The sequence below is a fragment of the Pangasianodon hypophthalmus genome, chromosome 30, assembly GCF_027358585.1.
Source record: "Pangasianodon hypophthalmus isolate fPanHyp1 chromosome 30, fPanHyp1.pri, whole genome shotgun sequence".
Lineage (NCBI taxonomy): Eukaryota > Metazoa > Chordata > Actinopteri > Siluriformes > Pangasiidae > Pangasianodon > Pangasianodon hypophthalmus.
The window spans coordinates 12,517,847-12,543,237 of record NC_069739.1 but is presented as its reverse complement, the minus strand read 5'-3'; the positions used below and the strand labels follow the sequence as shown (position 1 = coordinate 12,543,237).

The following is a 25,391-nucleotide window of genomic DNA, read 5'->3' as shown; positions in this document are numbered from 1 at the left end:
TTGCACTTTTTCCACATTCTGATGTTTGATGTGAACATTAACTGAAGCTCTTGACCCGCATCTGCATGACTTTTTTTTTATTATTTTTTATTTTTATTTTTTTTTTTTTTGCATTGCACTGCTGCCACATGATTGGCTGATAACTGCATAAATATGCACAGGTACAGGTTTTTTGAATGCTCATGAGTGACTGCATACATCTGATTGTGTGACGCTGTGTAAAGTGCACATTTGACTAAGAATGCTATTGGTATTCTTACAGCATTGATACTTCTGATAATTATGTAAGTAAAATGGAAAATATCTTCTAAAATAAACTCAGGATAGCCTTAGGTAAAATTATTAAACGTGTTGTACGTAGTTAGTAAAAAAAATAGTGACAAAGTGTGAACAATCACAAAGCCAGGATCTAATATTTTTAAAGCTATGCTCAAAAGTCAAGAAAATACTGTTTTATCCTCAAGTCTTAAAAAGGGTCTCAGGAGGTGGCAATATACTCACATTTTTTAAACCAAAACCGGTTGTAAGATCTTACAGCGAAACTCCACTGCAGTATTTTATGACCACAGAAAACAGCAACTCAAAAAAAAGACATCATTTTAAGGTAACCAGCAAATTCACCGTGGCATTTACTCTTGCTGATTTGTTTTCTCTATCACTAAATTTTATGTTGATGTTTTAGTGCTAATCTCACAGCAGGCAACAGGACTGAGAGTTTATCAGCTTCACTCTGCCATCACACACAGCCAGGTTTCCAGCAACCAAGAACACTACAACATTTTATAATAAATAATAATAAATGTATTTAAAAGTTAGACCAAATTTAGGCATCTTTAAAGCATCTACTAAAAACTCCTCAGAGATGCTTTGGGTGTGAACTGCCATGACTGGGATGTTTGTTCTTATTTGGTACAAATAAAATAATTCAGTCCGGTGTATTTATTTAGCATTTGGATGAAGTCGGCTATTTATCTTCAAGTGGAATTAAATATTCCACTTGAAGATAAATTAAATATATATAATAAGTAAATATTGAACATCCACAAAACTAGGTTGTTATATAAAATATGAGAGAACATTTTTAAGGAAAATACCATTGTATCCTTGTGTCTGTTCTAAGATGGACTTTCTGGTGGGAACACACACATAATTAGACCAAAATTATATCATTTACGCACATGTTAATTCATGACCATGAAAATAGCAGAATGTAAACATAAAATTGTCTGGGACCCAACAAAAATAGCAGTAAACATGAATTAATGAGCAAATATGTTATATACATATATAATTATTGCCAAGAAATTGTCTCTAGAAAAAAAGACTTTTTGTTCATCAAGTAATTCTACAAACTTAATCCTTACTGCATGTCTCAAGGACAGAAGAACATATAAGAACTAAAAGTAATGTTCTGGTTCAGTAATATACCCCAGTTGAGTTCAGCCTTTGAATGTGCTTGGATTTATTGCCAGTAGGTTCACATTTGCTGTCTCTTGATGTGTTATTGTCCTTGTTGATACTGGATTGGTAACAGGTAGCAGTGGCCTGAACATTCCATCGCGTTAGGATTTTTGTTTTTATTCCTCGCCTGTTTGTGTCTCCGCTGCTTGCTTTTGTGGAGATGGTTTGGCCTCGGAACAGTTGGGCCTGCTGCTCACACAGGCCGATCTTGCTGAGCAAGATAAATACATCGCCCTGAAAGGCCTTGGTAAATATGGCATAGAGAAAAGGATTAGCACAGGAGTTCAGCGGGTAGAAGAGCACCAGCAGGATCTTGGAGTTTGAAATGGTTATGAGTGGATGATCCAGCGCAGCCGATATGGCATAGAAGGAGATTGGTGCCATGCAGAGAAAGTCAGTGAAAATTAGCACAGCCATGCGCTTAGCAATGCTGCTGTCTTTGCTGGCTGAGGTGTAAGTGGGGTTGCGCACTGTACAGTAGATCTTAATGTAGCAGGCACAGATGACCACAAAGGCCACAATGTTGACGACTAACATAAATAAAATGTAGACCTGGTCCAACAGGTTCTGAGTGCTCATGGGCAAGCATATGCTGACCTTCTGGTAACTGCTCACCCCCAACACAGGCATAAGGGCAAGCAGGAGGCACAAGAGCCAACCCCCGAGCATGACAGCAGAGGCATGGGACAAACGCAGCTTACGCTCTAATTGCATTGCAAAATTGATGGCATACCAGCGCTCCAGAGTGATAGTGGTCAATGTGTAAACTGACAACTCACTTGCAAAGATGGAGATAAATCCAGCAAGGGTGCACCATGGTCCTGTCTGCCAGTCTATGGCATGATTGTAGTATTCTGACTGCGTGTAAAGGTCCACTGAGGCAATGAGAAGCAGATAGATGCCCATGCACAAGTCAGCAAAGGCCAGGTGGCACATAAGGAACCGGGAGACAGACAGTTTGTAATGACTGGTGAGCAGCACAAAGAGCACCAGCAAATTTCCAAATACAGCCAACAAACTGACAAACCAAACAGACACTCTCAGGAAGCTGAAACCCATGATGTCCTCACAGGGGTTGAAGTCATCAGGAGCTGGGGAGCATGTCACAGCTTCTCCATCCTCACATACAACATAGTCATAATGACTGTCAAAGTCCTGGCTGCTGGCTACCTGGGGATTCTTCAGTGTGTCCCCAAATCCCATATCATGGTCAGCATGCCCACCAAGAAAGTCATGATAATGTAGGCTACTTAGGAAGTCATGGTGGTCATAGATGTTCCTCAGTAAGGGGTCAGTGCCTTTGTCTATACCACCCATGACAGGTGGAACTGTAATTGTGCCTACTGATCTTTTATAGTGCTGGCCATGCATTGCAGTCAAGTTACAAAGGATGTAATCCAGGTACCTATTATTGATAGAAGAAGGAAGTTAGTTTGTGTTGGAAGAAAAAAATTTAATAGTTCTTTGAATGTGAACACACTCATTAAAAATACTGAGTGTCTATGCAATAAAAGTGCTTTAGGCTAGAGTTTTCCATAAGCACATAATTCTTCAGGTTAATGAAACTGAATTAAACACTACCACCTCATGCAAATAACGGCCCTTATTCATCAGTTTGATCATACAGATGAATGAAGATGATCATGAATGAGAATAATCATGGTGGAATTTGATACCATAATCAACTGTGATGTATAAAGGCCAACATACTTACATTAAGTGGCAGAGGTTTAGTTTAATTCATGAACTGTTTCAGTCACAAGCTGTGTAATTTTTCTTTACAAACCCTTTCTTTTTCTTAAGGTTCTTGAATGCACAGCAGTGACTAGGATAAGTCATATCAGCACCAGTCAGATGTCTGAAGGTTTTGATTGGTGGAAGCTTCTTAAGGGCCCAAACATTCCGAGCGCTGAGCTCCCGGAGTGACTCCAGTCCTCTGGCTGGAAGGGAGGAAACCCCTGAGTCTGAAACATCACTGCCAAAAAAATGAAATGAAAGATTTCACACAATTTAGATTTATGTTATATACAAGACTGCATTTTACACTACACATAAAATGAAATCCTTTTTCTTCCCTCTTTATCATGAACTAGAGAAAAGAAGATAATGTAGAATAATGTAGAATGGGAAAATATGTTCAACCTGCAATCTGAGATATTTAATCAGTGACGTATGATTCCACCTTTGATAGGCTCTTGTTAGAGAGTTATTTCAGTTTACTTTGCTATCTCTGGGAAAGTAACTGGGACACACCCTGAATGGAACACTAGCCAATCACAGGGCACCATGCACACACACATTCATACACAAATTCACACGCTCATGTACACCTAGGAACAATTTAATGTAACCAATCCATCTACTGACATGTTTTTGGGACATGGGAGGAAATGCACACAGGAGAACATGCACAGAAACTCCACACAGACTGCAACCTGAGATCAGGATTGAACTGGAGACCCTGCAGCTGTGATGTTCCACTGTGCCACCCGTTTGAATAAATCACATAAAAGTATTTTAGGGTGGTTTGAAGGAACCTGAGTCTAGGGAAGAATTTTATCGATGTGATTAACGTTTTATATTTTAATCCCTTGGCCATGGTTGACATAAACAGTCTGTATATCTTATTTTGAATTAAAGACTTCCCCTTAGGTTCTGGAAGAAAACAAGAGACCGTACGTGGTTAATATAGTGAAGCCAAGATTAAATTTATTACCAGCCTTTGAGACTATCTTGGGTTGTACTTTGGGTTGACAATTTGTCTGAAACCAGCACTGATGTGATTCAATAATAACGCACAAATATTTCTATTCTATACATGTGTAGGTACTATGCATGCACAGATAGGAGGCACACTTTTATTAAGTACTTTTACAGTAACTGAAAGGATGAAACCCAGAAATATGTCACCCGGAAAACCATCAGAAAGGATCCACCATATTCACTGTCTCTCAGGCTGACTGCCCTGCAATGTGGCCACAGAGACACAGCTCTCATCTCCCTCTGGCCTAACCCTGGTGTTGGGACCACAGAGAGAGAACACCTCACATTGTTCATCAGTGTAATCAATCAATGTTTCTATTTTTATGTGCAAATTTACTTTCACTTTTAACAGTAAGCTTAAAGGCTTTAACTGCATTCCTTCTGTGCTCAGTACGAACTGAAACAACTCCAAGTGAAATGTATATCTGGGCAGGAAAATATAGTATTGCTTGCTATTGTTGTGTATAGTTTCAACTGTTCTGATTTTGAATCTGTAAACTGCTTTTACAAAATTCTGTTAAACAAAGGGAATTGCGCGCACTGCTGGAAATCTCCTTTCTCTGTTGCCATGAAGGGGTGTAACCTCGTCTGCAGTAATGTTTAGGTAGGTGGTACGTGTCACAGTAACATCAAACTTCACAAAGTGAAGTCCAAGACCCGAGGTTTCCCAGCAGAACATTGCCCAGAGCATCACACTGCCTCCGCCAGCTCGCCTTCTTCCCATAGTGCATCCTGGTGCCATCTCTTCCCCAGGTAAGCGACGCACACACACCCGGCTGTCCACATGATGTAAAAGAAAACGTGATTCATCAGACCAGGCCACCTTCTTCCATTGCTCCATGGTCCAGTTCTGATGCTCACGTGCCCATTGTAGGAGCTTTGGGTGGTGGACAGGGTCAGCATGGGCTCTCTGACCGCTCTGCAGCTACGCAGCTCCATACGCAGCAAGCTGCACTGCACTGTGTGTTCTGACTCCTTTCTATCAGAGCAGCTTTAACTTTTCAGCAGTTTGTGCTACAGTAGCTCTTCTGTGGGATCGGAGCAGATGGACCTTCACTCCCCACGTGCATCAGTGAGCCTTGGGAGCCCATGATCCTGTCGCTGGGTCACCGGTTGTCCTTCCTTGGACCACTTTTGGTGGGTACTAATCACTGCACACCGGGAACACCCCACAACACCTGCTGCTCTGGAGATGCTCTGACCCTCTGACCATGAATCTACTTCTCTGGGCTAGAGAGAACCAGCTCTAGCATCAATTCTCCATACCATTCTATGTATTTGCTGTTGAGCTTGATTCCACAAAAGAGGAATGCCAAAACTAAAACCTTATATTCATGTTTTATTTTTTTTACCTATCTGCTAGCACATTTATACAAGCTGTCCCTGGCATATATGATGATTCCACTATCTTATTACTCATGGTACATCAATATTGACAGTTTTATTCATTATCACTAATGTTCAAAGTCAATATGGCAATAACAAACTGCATTGTTACTAAGATCCTTAAAATTGGTTTTGGATAGTTCTCATAACTGTTCTCATTTCCTTACTTCTCTTTGTTCCCTCTAATGGACATATTGGTATTTTAATGATATAAATTCCCATTAAATGCATAAATCATAAGAAAAGAGTGCACATGTTCTAAACATCTGTGCTCAAAAGATTTTATAGGCACTGAAAAGACTAAGAAATACTCACAGCAGCACTGGACCACTAATGGTTTCTGCAAACATGTCTTCACTCAGTTCTGTAAGTTGCTTGTTTCGGTGAAGATATCTACAGAGGAAGGGATTGTAATGCTTAAAATATGAATATGTATTATTACATTAGTGTGTGCAAATTAATACATCTGAAACCAACGCTGAAATCTGTTTTTATCAGACGAAATTATACCATTCATTAGGGTTTGATAATGAGAAGGTTCATCAATGTTTTGCATCATAAAAAGTTTCCTAAAATGACTTCATATTACCACAGCAGTTTCATGTCAGATATTTGCCACATCTTCACACCTCCACTGCCAACAGCGTTCTAACAGAGGTTTTCATTCGCACAAAGCCTACCCCTATGAACAGAACATTCCTATTTTGCATTCATATTGTATTTTGTAGAGTTTTTTACGAAACCCCAGCCTTTAATCAGTGATACATTACGCACATTATTATGAATGTGGCTAGGTTTATTTTCAGTTAGACTCTTCAGATATCTGCACAGCTATCATAAATAAACAGCACAAAAACCTACTTTACATTAAATAATTCATATTTACATGTAGTTCAGACAATTAGTCCCACAACATACCCACTTTTTGCACATGCAATTTATCCGCATGCACACACATATTAATGTATTAATAATTATTAAATATATTAATAAAGTATTCAGTAACCTTTAGTAAAATAATTTCATGTTTGCTCTCAAGATTTGAACAAGAAGCCTTACACAGCATCTAGTTTTGTCCCATTGAAGGCATGGTGCTGGATTTTAGTAAAGCCATTACTGTATAACATCCTGTTAAACAAAAAGCAACATCGGGAAAAATAATATTAATTTTAAATCTTGATAGTATAGTCATACATGTGAAAAAACATTCATGCACTTGCAATATAAATATAGATATAGTATAGATGACTCCTTAGAGAGCAAGTTCAGATCTAAATTACTGTTAATCATGTTTCTGCTGCAATAAACTGGCAAACCCCAGCATGCAAAAAACAGAAGATAATGCCCAAAGGTGAAAGGTTAATGAACCCTAACCCTAACAATTTTTCAATAATCAATATATTATTTACGTAATAATTTTTTTTAACTATTAAAAATATCAAAATAGAATAAAATATTATTTCATATTCTAAAGAAGTTAGGGATGACTTTGATTATTAATATATATATATTAATATATATATATATATAATTAATATGAATATCTAGTAATTTTGCACTTTAAATAAAAATGGCAAATGTTTGTTTGTACTTACACCGTTAGCACATCACTGGTAATGCCTTGGAATGCATTGGCAGGAATTTCAGTGATGTAAAGATTATCAGTAATTTCTCTTTAAAAAAAGACCACAATTACAAATAAATAATATCTACGGAAGGTCTATTTTGAAGCTGGATATTAGCAAATAACATTGTAAAGCTTTGTAAACTTTATTATATATGGAAGTTTGCTCACAGCATAAAAGATGATTCATCAGAGTGGATCCTTGTGAGTGCAGGAAAGATGGTGAGACCAGTATTGAACAAACCTCTGCAACGATACCGAAACAAACAACTTAAGTTAGGATCAAGTTACAATATGGTTCCTGTTTCATCCTTCTCTGAAACATTTAAGGATCTGCATTTGACAGGAATTATTAGAGAAATTCAATATATTATAACTGTAATTGTAATTCTATATTATAACAGCACGTTACATATGTAACTGTGTTATTATAAACGCTGCATAGCTGCCAGAGCAGTGGTGTTTTAACATCTCAAGTTCTAAATATGTGCATAAGAAGCACCAATAAGCATTTATTACATGTACATACACATAGCTGTACACAATAGACACTGATAAATCCCACACATTGTGAACTGCTCTGTTTGTGCATGGCCACACTCATTTGCATAAAGAAAGCCTGAAGAATGAAGATGAAGAATGTTGGTCATTGCTGATGGTATTTATAGCAAATACCATGTTATACAGTCACCTTGTGAATTTGTTTTAAAGGTCTTGGCATATGTGCACACACATACATGAAGGTATCCAGGTGTTAAAACAGCACCCCCTGGTGGTTAGGAGGGGTGATATAGAATATGCAATAAGTATTGTTTTTAATGAAAAAATCCCCACAAAATTTGTAACAAAAAAAATCTAAGAAATAAGATTAATATCACTGGATTTCATATGAATAAAGTCATAATAAAAACATGAATACAGTCCTAAGAAAATGTGCTAAAACCTGCCCTATCCTCACATTAACTACTTGAAACTTGAAACTTTCATTCAGCTTTTTATTTAATATGGGGAATTTCGGTGAAGGTTTGGAAAAACACATTTCCCCAGGCAGAAAATTAAAATTTTAAAGCTCTTGAATGCATTACCAATGTGTTAGATGTCAGCAAAATGTCATAGTTTTTTGCAACATATTGAATTATTTGACACAATTACTGATTTTAATTTAATGCAATTTGTAATCAAGACTTCTTGAGTTTTAGCATCTATTGGAGATATCATACAGTTCATTATATGCAGCAGGACTCATGTCATCTTTCCATATAATCCATCCTTTCCACTTTGTAGAAGGTCACATATCACTAGCCACTGTCACATCTGGCTTGCTCTTAGGGATCTAAATCTACATCTGGATTTCTGTAAAGCTCCTTTATGACAGTGGCTGATGGTAAAAGTGCTATACAAATAGAAAATAAATTAAAATAAAATTGAATTGAAATGGAACACTCTACCCATGGGTTGACTGTACATTTGGTAGTAACTATAAGATGATAATCTTTCTCACAAGTATTTTAACTTTGGTAGATCCTTGAAAGCTTCATGATCGATAGTCGTCAGACTTCTGGTGTTTCTTATTTCTCTGTGTGAGAACAAAGAGAGAACAAAGTATGATTTTTATTGTGATGTTGTGATGTTGATTTTCACCCAAGCAAAAGCAAGAAACAACATCATACATCATATACTGCAGCTTTTTTCATATTTGTGGCCATGTCTTTTCCTTTTTTCAATAGGATCATTAGTCTTAACACTTAAAACTTTAGACACTGTATTTTATTTTTTCATTAAACTCAAAAACATCCGAGCAGCATGCAGACCTGAAAAAGACATTACATTTACTACATTTACTCAGTGAATTATATGTGAGTGCACGCCAATGACGTGTCAGTACAAATTTGCAAGGCCAAGAAAGTATTGGAGTTCTTTGGTGATCGTAGGGACCGACCGTTCAATAACAGTGCTGACTCTTGACTCATCCATAAACAACCCTTCTTTGCTGATCACTTATCCAACAAAGGTAATCTGGGGTATGTGAAACTCACATTTTTTTAACCTTTCACAAAGTGCTAACTCTCCCAAAGTCATGGTTTGACATGATGTACATAAGTGTCTTGTGACAGGGAATACACCAGGATATCATCTACGTAGGCAATCATAAACTTTCCCATTATGAAAATATGACCCATCATTAATGAATGCCTGGAGGTCAGAGGATCTTTACCAGTCCATAGGGCATGACACAGTACTCAAAGTGGCTAAAGGTGCTAAAGGCACTCCACTCATTTCCCTTGTGGAGGCAAATGAGAAATATTTCTGTGCTCAAGTTGGCAAACATGCTGGTGATTCTGTGTATTTTGTGCGAGGGATGAGGGGCCCAGTGACAGGGGACAGAGATACTTAATTTTTACATGATTTAAGCCCATTAGGCCTCCCCCTTTTTCTGCACAGGCAAGAATCCTACAGACGCAGGAGAGGTGCAGCTTGCACGGCAGCTTTGAGTGTCTGTAATTCTAATTGGAGTTCCTTGGCCATGTTTTGGTCTATGAAGTTCTCTGCGGCTCCTATGTTGAGCAGGGCTGAAACAACAGAGTGGACATCTGAAGGATACAGAATCACTCTTAAGAGAAATGGTTTAACTGTGAGAGATTGTGAGTGGCTCACTGTGTGAGTGCATGATTGAATGCCCACATGATGGTTCGGGTTGAGAAGGCCTGGGTCCTGAGGGGTTTGTCAGGCACAGTGCAATGCTGTGTTTGGCTACACTTCAGCAGAAGCAATCTTTGTGCCTCCTTCATTCAGATAGAGTGACAGGGTCTCTCTGGGCAAACCAGGGTTGATCAGAGTAAATCAGAGTCTCCTCTCCTGAAGCAGATTGTTGAGTCGAGTGCTAGTTCTGTGAACACTTTGAGTGCAGGTTCATTCCACCTGCTTCTGGCTATCAGTGTTCTAGTCTATATTGTGCAGTGCACCTGCTACCATGTGTAATAGTAAAGAAGCACTCCCCAAATTTTTTTCCTTTGAGTGGATGATCAAAACATTCCAGAAAGGGCTAGCAAACATAAGACATACGAGTAATCACACCTCCTTTATTCCAGACAACAATAGCCCAAGTAAGTGCTATATCAGTGAGCAGAGACATGAGCTGTGCTATTTTATTGTGATCAGAGGTAACTTCTGATCGAGAACATTATAAGAGATTATATACAACAGATAATTATAATTTCTCTAGCTATGATGGGTCAGATTAGCTGGCTGGAGACAGGAGATCTTAGGTGTTGCATGAGGATGGTCAGCTGGTCAAGAGTATTATGAATACTGGTTAGCTGTTGCTGCTGCACTTTCACAATTCTCCCTTGAACTGAGAGCTCTTGAGAAAACTTGTTGCTGCATCCATTAAAGTCTTCTGTCATGAGCAAATAAACAAACAAAATGTAAAGTAAAATCATATACAAGGCACATCTAAATATTGATTTGGAAAATCCTTTGCTTGGGGATTTACTGTAAGACATGCAAATGTTTTACACAGGAGAAGTGTTTTACAAGGAGAAGGACCACAGAAACCTCTTCATTGTGTGATAAGTGGCCCATCAGTTGATTTTATTTGCTTATTTGATTTGATCTCTGCCAGCAGCACACTCCACTTTTGGAGAGGCCGACAAAAACAACACGAGTGCATTTCAGTGAGAAATTGGAGACAGGTCTGATATTTCCCAACCAAGAGGTTTCATTCACAAAGCAATACATACCAAGATCCAAATACAGCAGTGGAAAACACAACAATAATGAGGTAGTTTCATGCAGTTGAAGGTTTTCCAAATGTTCTCGGGACATATGTAGCTATAAAATCAATATTTTAAAGCTATCTTTTACCCTCCATTGCCATGCATCAAGGACATTCAGAGACTTGTTCCTGAGCCACTCTAGTGTTGTGTTGGCTGTATGAGAAATCACAGCCAGTGGTCACCATCACGGTTATCGATGGTTATATCTGCATGCCATTCAGTGATGTTGTGTATTTTTGTGTAAAGAGTGGAACCTCTGCAAAGTTTGCTAGGAGCATGCAAGGAACTCAATTCCTTCCTAAATGAAGACCATCAGGATCAGGTGAATAATCAGTGACTAGCACAACACAAAACACCTGAGGGAGTCATGGACTTTATTTAGAAGATTAATGTGACAAATGCATGATTGGCTTTTCCGATCTGAAAGTTAATGAGGTAGTTAGTGCCTTGCTGGTTGGAGGTGCTTGCACTGGTCTCTGGTGCTGCAGATTGTGTCAGCAATTGTTTTCAGCACCCGGCCTACAGTAGCGACCTTCACCCAGTGTTTTGGGATAGCAGCTGAGAATGTGCTCCAGTGTTTTTCTTCCGAGGCAAAAGAACATTCTGGTGATTCAACCTTTCCCCAGCTGAAGAGGTTGGATGGACTTGGTAGGACATCATAGAGGGACTAGATTAGGAACTTCATGCAGAAAGACTTGGCCTGCCACAACCCAGACCAGGAGATCTTCCAATCTAATGCCTGTTCCCATATTGTCTTTGCACAATGTTGATGAATCCCCACCATTTGGCTTGAACGCAGTTCCTCAACCCTGGCTCTCATGTCCTTTTGGACCAGTCGATGCCTGCCCTTGCCCTGGGCGCTGTTGTAGAGGGTTGTTGTAAATCTACTGAGCTCTGCAATGTCACTCTCCCCACCAGAGCTCTCTGCCGTAGCCATGAATCAGCCTGGTCCACTGCATCCTGCACCTTCCATTTGCTCCCAGTTTGCACCTCTATGCCAGCCTGGGAGACGTGTGGGTCATTCGACTCCCTGTAAACTCCTCACGCAGACCGCTCATGTGGAGATCAGATAAGATGTCAGTTTATTGTAGTTCTCTACCAAGTGATGCTGCTCAGGCTTCAAGGCAGGCCCAGCCATTTGCACACGTGATCAGTAATCCTCTTCTTGAAGCCCTCCACAGTTGATATGGAGAAACTGTAGACCAGTAGTGGCCACAACATCCTGGGAAGGATGCCGTGTTGGTAAATATCATGACTCCTGTTTGTTCAAGGCATCCTGGCAGGTTTGGGATCCCACCATTCTGCACAGTCAATGTATTCATTCTTCTGGAGGTTCTCAGTTATACGTTGGACCATGATACTGAAGATTATCTTCCCTCTGACACTGAGCACTGAAATTGTCCTGACTGCTCTACCTTCTGTGAGTTCTCCTCTTTGGGAATTCAGACACCTTCTGCAAATCTCTATTGTTGGGCTTATATTATTATATTATTTCAGTTACATTATATATCTTCTATTATTTCAATTACAGCAACAAATGAACCTAATCATATATATTTTACTGTTTCTATATATTAATATTATTGGCCTACCTGCTTTATGTGAATTTTTAAGGTGGCCTGTCTGCCAACAATCTATAGTTACTGCTAGTTAATGATTTAATCACTAATCATTTGCTTCTGAATGTTAACTCTGCTACTCGCATTACAGTCAGAACAATTCCTGTACAGTGCACTGACCACTGTATCTCATGTATGTTTGGAACTGTTGTTTTGGTGTTTTGTTTGCCATAGTTTGAACCTACTTGGTATTAATATTTTGCCTGTTTCAGTTTTTTTTTCTGGTTTTCCTCATTAATAATCCTTTTCCACAATATGACTCTGATTGTTATAATCACATTGCTTTACCAGGTGGGTTATATATATACCATATTCATTATATAATCAAAACCTGGAAAGACATAATCGTTGGAGATAGTAAGAGACGGGGGCTAATTGATTAGTATTTAATATAATCATCAGGAATGTTTAATCTTATGACACATATATAGCTCCATATCAACAAATATGAAATATATTGTATACAATAAATATATCATGCTTCCACTTTTTCTTTCATACATGACTACATCAAAAATTAGTCAAAAACGTCATCTTAGACTTACATATGTGTAATCTTCTTCAGGTTGAAAAATGAATGCTTCTCTAAACTTCTTAATGTGACATCAACTGAGAGATAACTGAAACCAGAGAAAGAACGAATGGTCAATGGTTATTAACGAACGGTTATTAAGATAACACTTTATTGATCCCAAGGGGGAATTAGAGTTCAGTTATTTCAGCTACACCCACTGCTAACAAGTGCATGAAATCAAGCACATAGCCATGAAATCTCCACAGACACACACTGGCAGTAGAGTGGGTCTTACTGAAGAGCTCAGTGACCTTAGAACGTAGCATTGTCACAGGATGCGACCTTTTATACAAGTCAGTTCATGAAACTTCTGCCCTGGGCAACTGCAGGTGCTATTATTGTGAACTAGAAACATCTAGGAGCAACAACAGCTCTTTGCCACTGTCACCTCTGCCTCGCTCATTACAGATAGATTTAAGTCTATATCCGGATTTCTGTAAAGCTGCTTTATAACAATGTCCATTGTTAAAAGCACTATATAAATAAAATTGAACTGAATTAAGACACAACTCTGTTTTAGACAAACTCTTTTTTACACAAACTCTGTTTTAGACAAACTCTTTTCTACACAAACTCTGTTTTAGACAAACTCTTTTCTACACAAACTCTGCCCCACACCGCATGTGCAAATCTCACGCAACTCTCTGAATAGTGCTCAAGTCTGTAGTTATGTCTCAGGTAAAAACTCAAAAGTCAAAACTGAAGACAACCCTGAAATGTGGGCCTGAAATGCATAATTATTCACATTAGTAACATTTTCAGAATGTTTTAGGGGGAAAATAATGTAGCCTTGATTATATATGACAGTTTAACATTCATTAAGCAATACTATCACTACTTCACCCACATTAATGAGATGTTCACCATGTCGACAAATGCATCTTGAGGAATAGAGCTCAGTCTTGTTTCATAGAGACGTCTGTAAGGAAAAATAAATAAAATATGAATAAAATAATGAATAAGAAATACAGGTATAACATTTGAAAAACTGCAAGTGCAATTTAATGTGGGTCAAGATTCATTATCCACTTGCTGGATCCACCTGATATGACAGAGCTATTTAATTAATCTTGTAAATTTCCATCTTGTCTTTTCATCCACGCTTTGCAGTAGTCTTGTTAAGTATCTGACAAAATAATAGGTAAAAATGATAGGATATGACATACAGCTGCCAGTCTCCGGGGGACAGGAACCCTTTCCTATCACATCCACTGGCTAGTTCTTGCCAAGCTGCATAGAACACTAACACTGTGAAGTGGCGATGTTTTTAAGGTAGACCAGTAACCGTTAAAAATCCACTCACAGATTACCACAACAAAGCCATCTTTCACCTCACAAATTCAATTCAGATTTACGGTTCCTGAGGAAAGGTATTTGAAGTTAACCCTGCCCCTGTGGATGACCACGCCCGAACTTCAGCTGTTTAAGTAACATTAGCTCCGTTGTTCAATAACTGACAGGCATGTGGTGGCCATATTATATTATAAATCTCAGCATGTTTTTGATCATTATTGAAGTGGAGGCTCTGCTGAGTAAATTAACATCAATTTTTTTGAAGATAAGGTAAAAATTCTCTGACTAGATTGCAACAGTATATTTATCATATTACGCAAATTATCATAAATCTGATTAAAGGGACTACGTAAAGTAAATTAGCACTTTGTTATTATAAAAAAAAAAATCTTGTGTTGTCTTTGTGTTTTTCATACTGTACTACCTCCACAACAGGACACATAATTTTACAAGAGATATGCTTCAGAAACATGTGACTGGAGAGTCCCTAGCAGAAGGTACTGCTCAGGTTTTGTGGTGATAACGCAATGTTCAACCTGTGAAAAGCTAAACTGACGATGACAACAAGGGTTTTTTAAGTAACTACCCCAAATGCCCCACTAGAATTAGAACTAGAACAAAACTGGAAAAGCCCATTCAGGACTTCACTCAAGGTTCTGAGAACGTGGGCCGACAGTGGGGCGTGGTCATCATCAGGAGGCACTGAGTCTGAATGTGATTGGTTACTTATAAAAGGGTATGCACACGTCTTCGTTTTTTTTCCTAAAACGTTTCTATTTGATTTCACTTGAATGTTGCTAATTGCTATATCACATTAAAGGTGGAAAAACATCTGAGATTATTTATTTTGGTGTCATTTTTTACATCACAACAACTTTAACAGGGGTGTGTAGACTTTTATATCCATTGTATGTAGCTTACATAGGGATGAGAGAATATGTTTAATAATTTGGGGATCCTACAGATTAAATTTATGTACAGGATTGTTCATGGTACATGAACTATGACGTTCATAAAGTTTTATAAAGTGTGACGTAGGAAAAACATGTGATGGCTGTGATCAGCGTCAGTGATTCAGGCTAGTGCCAAATATTTGCCTTTCTAACCATTTTCTCTGCCTAACAGTCTGATCAACTAGAACCAGGCTGAAAACTTTCCCAGGCTGGATTTCAGTGACATTTATAAACCGGCAATTAATAAATATAACAAACAATTAAACTGGTATAAGATGTCACTACACAATTTATGTTAATACACAAGAAGTATGTAATACTGTTATAGCAAAAATAACAATAACTTACTTTTCCTGTTTCCATAAAGTGTGTTTGTTCCAATAGAAGCCATTTTGGCCATTTTATAACTCAAATAAATAAAAGGAGAAAAAACAAATGTCCACTACAGAGGACACAAATGAATGGCCAAGGCTCCAGGATGCATATACTGTACATAATACATAAACAATCTTCTTCACCATTTTGGTCAAATGTATTTTTGCTGTAATGTATTTTGAGGTAATGAGATTTTATAAGCATGAATCTATAAAATGTTGAAATTATCAAAAATAAATGTCCATAATATAAATGACTATAACTTCAGAGCCAGCTGTTTATATCATGTTCCAAAGCAAATGACATCAAATATATGACTTTTCAAATCAGATCTGAATAAAATCAGTCTTTTGTGAGAATTACACATGTACATGATATATAACTTGTATATGATGCACTATTGTGTGAAATCGAGCATGTCGTGGGGAAAAAAGTGATTAAAAAGTGTTTAGATCTTGAATCTTGAATTAATCAGCATACTCACAGTGTCTCAGTGTTTGCAGGAAACCTGGGCAAGGTAGCTATATCTGTACACGAAGCATAATAACCTCTCCAGTCCGTGCACTCACAGCCATTAGGGCAGTTATTAATGCCCCCGGTGCAGGTTCGAGTGGAGAAGAAGGTCATTAGCACAAGTGCAAACAGTCGCATTTCAGCTGCGTGGCTTTAAAAAGGAGTTTATAGGAGCAGCTTAACCGTATACCCTGTGAGAATGTAATCCTCGGTGGCTGTTCTGTCTTTCTCCGTGCTATAAATGAAGAAATGAGCAGTTTAAGCCTGATCTCTGTCCAGCAGTGTTCTTCAGACAGCTCTGCTTCCCTGTGCAGAGGAGAGGGGCTGGAGGTCCGAGGATGGGGTAAGGCAAACAATGTCACAGGAAATAAATAAGAGGGAGGACAGCAGGGGAATTAACCAAGCTGTGAAATTAAGGGAAAGGTCAGATAGTAATTTAACTCCCAGGCATGGGGTAATCACTACACTCTCACTGAAAAAAAGAAGAAAACTGTCGATATCCTTCCACATTTCTTAATTTCTCTCATTATTCTGAAAGTCTATATTCCTGTCAGAGTGTGATAATGTTGGGAGGAATAGAGCAGGAACTCCAGGTCTGAAGGGAACTGAGGTTAATCCATGAGTAACTTTCAGAAACGCAACAGCTCCAGTTAGTTTGCACATTTCTGTATTTACTTATAAAAACATTATATTTAATTTCCTGTCATTGCTATACTCTCTAACTGCTATGTGCATATATGATATTAGTTTATCTGCTGAATACTGTGTCACTGTACATTATATTTACATTCACAGCATTTTATTATATTGTTATTCTTCTGCACTGCTGTTATATCTGACACTTTCACACTAGAGCTGTGTACTGACCAGCGCTGTGCTCTCTTACTGCGCCTACTGTCCCGGGGTACTTACTGTACTGGTTTAGTTATTGTACTGGTTTAGTAGTTATTGTACTGGTTTAGTTGTTATTGTACTGGTTTAGTCACTGTACCGGGGTAGTTACTGTACTGGTTTAGTTATTGTACTGGTTTAGTTATTGTACTGGTTTAGTAGTTATTGTACTGGTTTAGTTATTGTACTGGTTTAGTTATTGTACTGGTTTAGTAGTTATTGTACTGGTTTAGTTATTGTACTGGTTTCGTAGTTATTGTACTTGTTTAGTTATTGTACTGGTTTAGTTATTGTACTGGTGTAGTAGTTATTGTACTGGTTTAGTTATTGTACTGGTTTAGTTATTGTACTGATTTCGTAGTTATTGTACTGGTTTAGTTCATGCTTTGAGTTTTTCGCCTGACAAGCCATTATCTCTCTCACCTTGTCTTAGTCAAGGCTCGGAGAGTTCCAGTCACCAACCCTTCATCTTTAATGCTGATTGCATCCATCATCCCTCTGACGGTGTTCTCTTTCATCAGGATTGTGTCTTAACTTCTGCCTCTCCCATAGGAAGCTGGACGGGCAGGTGGTTCTTACCTTGCTGTTGTGGCTCAGGTCTGTTTGCCTAATCATACATCAGCACAGACTGCAGGGCTTCTTACGCTGTTTCCTGTTATGAATTTGGCGTTGTAAGGGATTTTAGTTGTATTTGGCATAGAACATATTGCATTGCTGTTGTCAGGGTCTCACTCATCTGAGACTGCTACTCCAGGATGGGAACGTGAGTGCATTAGAGAGAGTGCTATGAGAAGAACTGGTGATGTGTTTGTCCCCGGGATCACCCTCAGAGTGAATATTCCTTACACCTCCTTATGCGCTTAGTGATCATCCCTCTCTCCTGCATGCTAGGGTCCAGTGAGAAGAATGGAATGATGCCAGTCAGCTAGGAAAAGGCAGAAATGCACAAAATGTTTGCACAGAGTGCAGAACTAAAGTTTTGTCTTTCCACATCTAATATTAATGAAAGAATTAGAGGCTCCATTGCTCCAGCCAAGAATTGGTGGCTTCATTCCAGTGAACTCTCAAGTCTACTTGAGGATCCATCCATCCCTGCCATCCTCCAGATGATGAAGAGCCCACTGTACTGGAAGAAACCTGAGAGAATGGAAACTGGGTTTTTTTTGTTTTTTTGTATATTTTGGTCTCCACAATTAAACCTTCATCACAGTGACGCACACTGAACTTACACTTTGTAGGGGTTTCCACGTCTAAGGAGAACACATTTCAGTGGTTAACACCTAAACATGCAGTCCTCAGTGGCAAAGGGACACTGTTTCTCCTGCTTTACTCTCAAGGCCGTGGCACCTCAAAGCCTTCTGTAGAAAAAACGACTAGTTCTCTTCCATCATCTCTTCCATGGTCCATTAACAAGAGTTATTTCTGTTCTTCTCCTGAAAGAGGATCATGGAGCCACTCCGGGAGCAGAACTCCTTCTGGGTCTTCCTCTAAGCCACAGTGCTGAAAGATCTAGACATCTGTTGTGGAATTTCTGGCATTTTCTCTGGACCGTATCCCTCTCAGTTGATTAGGTACTGGAATCTGCCAAGTTGTCTGTCTGAAATAAACTGTCATCTCAAAGCTTATTTGTTTTTCATTTTAAAAACACATACATTAACAATCGAGTTACACTTAAGTTAACTCCTGTCAACGTGATTAATTACGGCACGGTGGTTTTATTGCCTATTATTACTATCCAATTTGTTTTTTTGTTTTTTTAACGACAGAACAGAATTGCAGCAATTACAAACTATATAACATATTTAACATTACATATTACATAACAGAATTTACAGTTTCATACATATTTATGACATCAACATTCAGACTGTACTGTGTATAGAACTAAATACTGTACTACGCTCCAGTCAAGGGTTGAGGACAATGACAGAAAAAGTGTGATGGGAAAATGTGGAATGGCAAGAATTTCTTGTTTATGAGATGAATTGATTGAAAAAATGGATATGCACAGAGTCACAGATATTTTGCAGCAAAAAATATTAAACAAATTCCCAACTAACTCTACAGGTGAAGCTAACTTTTCACCAAATAACGAAAATAACCAAATGACGAACTGCTTCCCTTATTCGCTAACTACCCAAAAACACATACAACACACCCACACGCAATCAAAATCTCAGCCGAGCCCGTGCTGACTTGGATGATATACCAAAAAATATATATACAAGACGAAATATATACAAATTGGCAAATAATATCGAAGGGAGAAAGGCGAATATTGAAAATACATAAACAATGATGAATAATGAATGACAAATCACAAAATACAGCGAGTGAGCACTAGGCTGCTGATGTCCCCTTCAGGCGGTGCTTTACATCCACAGACGTGAACCTCGGGCAAGAAGATTCACTAAAATTTAACTTCCTTATCATCACAGACATAAAACCATGACAGGGCATCGGCCACCATGTTGTCAGAACCCTGTTCGTGCACAATGCTTAAGTTGAGCCCTGTGTAATGACGGAGCAGCACATAGTCAGAATCTGGGCGTATATTTACAGAAGCTTTGGCCCGGAGAGGCAAACATGACATTTTAGAGCAGGGCTTCCCAAAATCAACCCAAAATGGAGATTATACATTTCCTGCAACCCTAACTTTTAACACCATACATTTTTTTTAAATTCCTATATAAATTATAATATAGGAGTACTGTAACATTTGATCATTTCATTATGTCAATAAGATACATTTCAAGATTCAAGATTTTATTTGTCAGATAGACAGTTATATACAGTATATAACATGCAGTGAAATGAAAACCTGGCCTACTCCTCCTTAGACTGTGCATTTAATAACTAAATTAAAAATAAGAAATAATAAGAAATAAATATTTGTGTAAAGTAAGTGACTAAAAACCAAAGGAATATAAGTGTTGTGTTGTAATAGGAAAATAATCCACACCAGGGTGGTGCATGAGTTGACGAGCAGGCAGAAGCTGTGGAATTATTACACACACACACACACACACACACATACACACACACACACACACACACACACACACTGCATTTTATGATCATTTGGCCCCAGACAGGAACCCCTGTTATAGAGACAGCGGGAATCATGACACCCTGTGGATCTGTAGAGAATTACAGATAAATGTGTAAATCACATTCTCACACTTGATACTACAGATGAAATTACAGCTCCATAATAACTGCTTACAGACGACTTGGTCATGAAAAGCATTAAAGCCTAACAGTGTTGTTGATGAGTTTGTTTATTCATTTGTATAGACTGGTTAATTTGCCTGTTTCTGTGTGTCTCCAGTTAACTATCTGCAGTCTACAGTTTGTTTAATTCTCTTCCTGAATGAAACAGTAAATCATTAACTGTTGGCATGGATTGTGGGTAATTTCAGGCTGCATACAGCTGTGATGTAACGTCACACATTCACACATCTATAAATAGCCAACAGACTTGGACATAAGCTAGGCTCTACAGAGCGACGCCTTGTCTCTGACACAGTGGCACGTTCGGCGTTGTTACTGACCGAGAAGATTTCCTTGCTGTCGATGATCCTTAACCTCCCCACTATTGGCAATAATGCTGGAACCTGCTCTCCAACACTAAATCAATTAGTGAAACTGAATTCCTAGGACTATTTTGCAAAAATATGTTTTTTGTATTATTCAAATTTTCATAAATTTGAGTAGGTTGAACTAAATGGTCCAAAAACTTGTTATAACACCCCTGTTGATGATCACACCCCAATCTAAAGAAGAAGATCTGTACCGGTTCGACGGCAGCACAGTGTGCGACACTGATGATGATGATGATATACAGCTGGTGCAGTACGATCAAGCAGAACTTGTGTGCCATGGAGGAAGAGTAATTTCCTTGAACGTGTTTGGACCAAACAAGGAAGTGTGTACCACTAATGAAGAACCATCCAAGGTACAGCGACATCCACTGAAGTGAAGACACCGTGTGGAAATGAGGACGGTGTTGAGGAACCAAGGCCTGAACATGGTGATGACTTCCTGCATCCTGCTGTTGTATGAAGAGGATGAAACAACCAACGAGGCATCAGAACCACGAGGATGTGCACAGAAGAGGACAGGGAAATAAGCAGATGTATATTTAGATCTTTGTCCTACTCTGAGCTTTTCATCTGGAATATAACTGCCTTTTTATTTAGTAACATCTGCTAATATTTGTTAGCTTGTTTTTTACAGTTATATTTAGTGTTTTATTACAGAAGCAAAGTTAATTGTTGCCTTTTTTGTTTTCTATGTTGCATATAAAGTAATTTTGAGGTGTAATTGTTAATAGTTATTTATTTATTAGTAAATGTTTGTTCTTTTTAATATATTTATATTTGTGTAATTTTGTGTATATATTTTTTTTTCTCTGTGAAAATATAGGGCACAAATATATAGTCCAACAGGACAATGAGCTAAAGCACAGGGGAAAAACTACAAAGGATTGGTAGGCCTTTTTGTCTGATGACGTCTGTGAGCTCAGCCAGAGGAAATATGACTGTGCTACAGGTTTACACTTGCTGGCTCAGGATACAGAGAAATCTCCAAAGGCAATTAGAGAAACCTTTCCAACAACAGAATAGTCTCTTGTTTGTCTAATCTGTCTCAATCTGCCATAAACATGAATAATTACCTGTAGGTTTCCCAGTTAAGCTCTCAGTGAATGTCCTTCCTCTTCCCCAAGTGGCTGATAAGGCAGATTTACGTCTGTGCCAGTGGAGAAGCAGTTCTGTGTAGTTGCAGCATTGACACTAAGCAGTGACACCAGCTGGGGCTTTTACTAACACGCGACTCATCAAGATTTTCTGATAAGTGAGACAAGATGCAGCATGCCTCATACAGTATATTGCTTTAATCAGCACAGAAATTCCCACAGCTCCAGGACCAGATATAAAGAGATGAAATGCCTCAGGATTTTCATTATGTGCCCTCTGTAAACACCACTGATGAAATTTCTAAAGAATTTAAGACTTTTGTTTGTACTTTGTATTGCAGCTGCAGAATCTGAACATATCACTCCTTTGAGTGGTTTCCTCCTCGAACCACTGAAGACTGATGATCATCGCTGACAGTTCAGCTGTGTGTACTGATAACCTGCTTGAAATTCTCTTAGCAATTCCTTTATCAAATTCTGGAGTGTATATACTCACACCTACATGCTCGTTATTTGAGCGTTTGGATCCGTCTGTAGAGAATATTTATATAATTATAGTAGCTCTTCTTCAAATATTCTTGAACCAAGTACCCAGTGTTATAGTTCCTCTCCATCCACTCTCTCCTTATTTTTAATATTTGAAGGTTTACTTCCGGTTGTGGAAATATCCATGGGAAAAGGCTGCTTGTGATAACTGCTGGACTATGTTGTATAGTATCTAATTTGTACTGTTTCACTTTCTTGTTAATGTCCCATCCAAAACCTTTACCAGAAAAATTTGTGTACTCCCAACAGTTCTCCCAAAAGAACAGCTGATGCTAAATTTCCATTTCCTCCTCCCTGAATTCTTATCCAATATGCTAGTGAAAACTCCTCAGATTCAGTGAGCAGTGCATTAATGGGCGTGGGTTTGACTGCTCCCAAACTAAGCCTTAATGCTCTGTATTGTATCCTGTCAAGTTTTTCTAGATGAGTTTTTGCTGCTGCTTCATAAACCATGCAACCATAATCCAAAGTGCTTCTCATCATTCAACTCCAACCACACACCTCATTAAATTCAAAACCTTTTTACGGTTGGTCTCAATATTTTCATTATGATTCTTCCATGTATATTTTTCATCAAACCATAAGGCATGATATTTGAATACTCTAACTCTTTCCTATATAGTGTTAAGCCCTGCCCATTACCTAGTTTCTTTTTCTTTTTTCAGATATCAAAAAAGGGGTCTTTTCAATTTCATTACTTACTTTAATAAGAGCAGTGGATCTTCCTCTCCTAAAGCCGCTCTGGTTTTCATTGAGCAATCCTCTTTTTTAATAGTACTTGAGATCCCACTGTACTCTTTTGCTGCTTCTACTATTGTTTCGATTCTCTCGTTCCTGTCATTTTGTTCTAGTCCACTGTAGACCATCTTACATATGAATGCAACAAAATTTACTTTATCCACTAACATGGTTCCTTCCTTTATTCTGCAGTTGTAGGAGCTCTCTACTGATGATTCTCTCTGTGTACACTAATAGGAGGATCTTCACTGTTTCCTGTGTTATTCTTTTCAGTGCTGTTTTCCTTTGCTGCCTGTTCATTGTTAACCCACTTGTGATCTGCTCCATGATTGCAACATTTAATCGGTGCATCTTTCCCACACTTTCCAAATGCATGACTACCTCCACATCTTACACATCTTTCGTTGCCTTTGCACTTGTTGGGAGTTTGACCGATTCTTGGACATTTAAAGCATGTTAATGTTGGAGGAGTGTGCTTTCTTACTGGATAGCTGAAGAGGCCTAGAATAACTTTCCTTTTGAGCTCTTGGCCAAAGTTGATGGTTACATATCTGATTTTTTTCCATTTCTTTTAGTAGTAATATGTTTCAAGTACTTTTCCTCCTTTCAGTTCTGTTTTAATCTCCTCCATCGATACACATAGTGAGACTCCAGATGACTCCCGCTTGTGTAGCAGCTGATCCAGATACATGAGTTTTTACCTTTTTGCCATCCAGCGTATTCATTTTCAGTAGACTGTTTTGTTGTTCTCTACTCACTGTGTACAAGTATGCACTTGTCATTCAAATACTTTGCAAACTTCATTTTGCCTACATCCTTTTCTAGAGCTTTAGCCACTGATATAAGGTGGAAGTTCTCAGCAAACACAATTATAACTTCCACAATTATTGATTTAGATTTCAGAGCTCAGACTTTGATTTACTCCAGCTCTCTTGACCGTTTCATCAGACTCTGCCTCTGAGCTGCTTAAATTACAACTATTTCCACTTTTCTTTTTCTTTCTTTCTGGCACTCCATACCTCCATTATCCCCATCTTCATCCTCACTCCCAAAGGTCATGATTGTTACGTTCACAATACAGTTGTTTGTACCCGCTACCTCGACAGGGAACCAATGCCAAAAGGAAGCCAACCAACCAAACTCTCACCCAAAAACCTCTTCACACGCTGTAAATAACAAACTCAAATACAGGAAATGAGTGGGAAAACAGAGGAAGAAGTTCAAAAATACTTGGGAGGGTGCCCTCTAGTGGCTTGGCGGAGAACTGTCCGTAGTGGATGTGATGAACATTCTTCTCAAATATTTGGACATTGACACAAATATTATTTTAGCTGTATACTGCACAGTAGAGACGGCTACAGCTGCAGGATGTGCTTTATTGCAAACAATCCAAAAGCAAGAGACAAAAATGTGCTCAAAGAACAGGCAAAAGTCAAGCGATCAAGAAGCAGAATACACAAAACAGGGTCAAGAACCAGAGCAGCATGCACGGAAGCCACAAGGCAGCTGTGTTAGACCTTACACTCCACTTCATTTAAAGGTTCATACAAAGGTTTTATTTTTTAAAACACAACGCCATTTTGGAGGCCCGAAAGAAGAACCTTTGCAGGTTTTGCCTGGTGCAGGATCTCAGGGCTCTTCTTCTGGGTTAAACACTGGAAGAGAAAGTGGCTGGGATGTTTGGGGTCAGCCATGATTTACCCCTTTTCACCCCGGGGGAGGGCAGGGCAGTGAGGGTGAAGAGCTGATAGCCAGGGTCCCTGCACTCCTGCTGACCTGCTCTAGCTTGTGATTGGAGTGTGAAGTTGATCTGTAGCAGACGGAAGTGGAGGACTGTGAGGTTTATTTACTGTAAAGGATTATATGAACATCTAAAAACGGATAGCTCTTCGAGGTTTTGGTAACATTGGTTCAGTTCCACTCATTAGATTTTTGACTTTTATTTTGAAAGTACTGTCTGTTTTTTTTGTTTTTGTTTTTGTTTTTTTTTTTTAATACAGATAATTTCATTCATTAAACCTGTGCACGGTTTAAAGCTTTGTGCTGCGTTCCTGGCCGAGTGGGAGCTGGAGTTTCCCCGCAGGAGAGGAGTGTTTGAGCGGCTCTCCAGCTAACGTTCCTGCTGGAAACTTCTTGGGCTCCCGTGACGTCACTTCAACATGGCGGCCCTCACAGTGGAA

At 38.7% G+C, this 25,391-nt stretch overlaps 1 protein-coding gene across 1 annotated transcript; it reads right to left on the bottom strand.

The window, feature by feature from the left end:
- tshr (thyroid stimulating hormone receptor) lies at nt 1-25,242 on the bottom strand. Its single transcript, XM_026917399.3, has 10 exons — nt 16,309-25,242; nt 14,051-14,122; nt 13,175-13,249; nt 8,736-8,810; nt 7,406-7,480; nt 7,206-7,283; nt 6,670-6,738; nt 5,926-6,003; nt 3,248-3,436; nt 1-2,866 (listed from the first exon to the last, which is right to left on the bottom strand). The coding sequence occupies exons 1-10, from the start codon at nt 16,473-16,475 to the stop codon at nt 1,417-1,419; spliced, it is 2,328 nt and encodes a 775-aa protein (XP_026773200.1). The 5' UTR covers nt 16,476-25,242; the 3' UTR covers nt 1-1,416.
- Nucleotides 25,243-25,391: the final 149 nt, after the last annotated feature.

Excerpts from the sequence above, each read along its gene's own strand:
- tshr (XM_026917399.3), bottom strand. The coding sequence starts at position 16,475 with ATGCGACTGTTTGCACTTGTGCTAATGACCTTCTTCTCCACTCGAACC. Across the intron at positions 6,739-7,205 it reads ACCAGTGATGTGCTAACGGT|GATGTTATACAGTAATGGCT; the intron begins GTAAGTACAAAC and ends TTTGTTTAACAG. Across the intron at positions 6,004-6,669 it reads GGGACAAAACTAGATGCTGT|ATATCTTCACCGAAACAAGC; the intron begins GTAAGGCTTCTT and ends CTTCCTCTGTAG.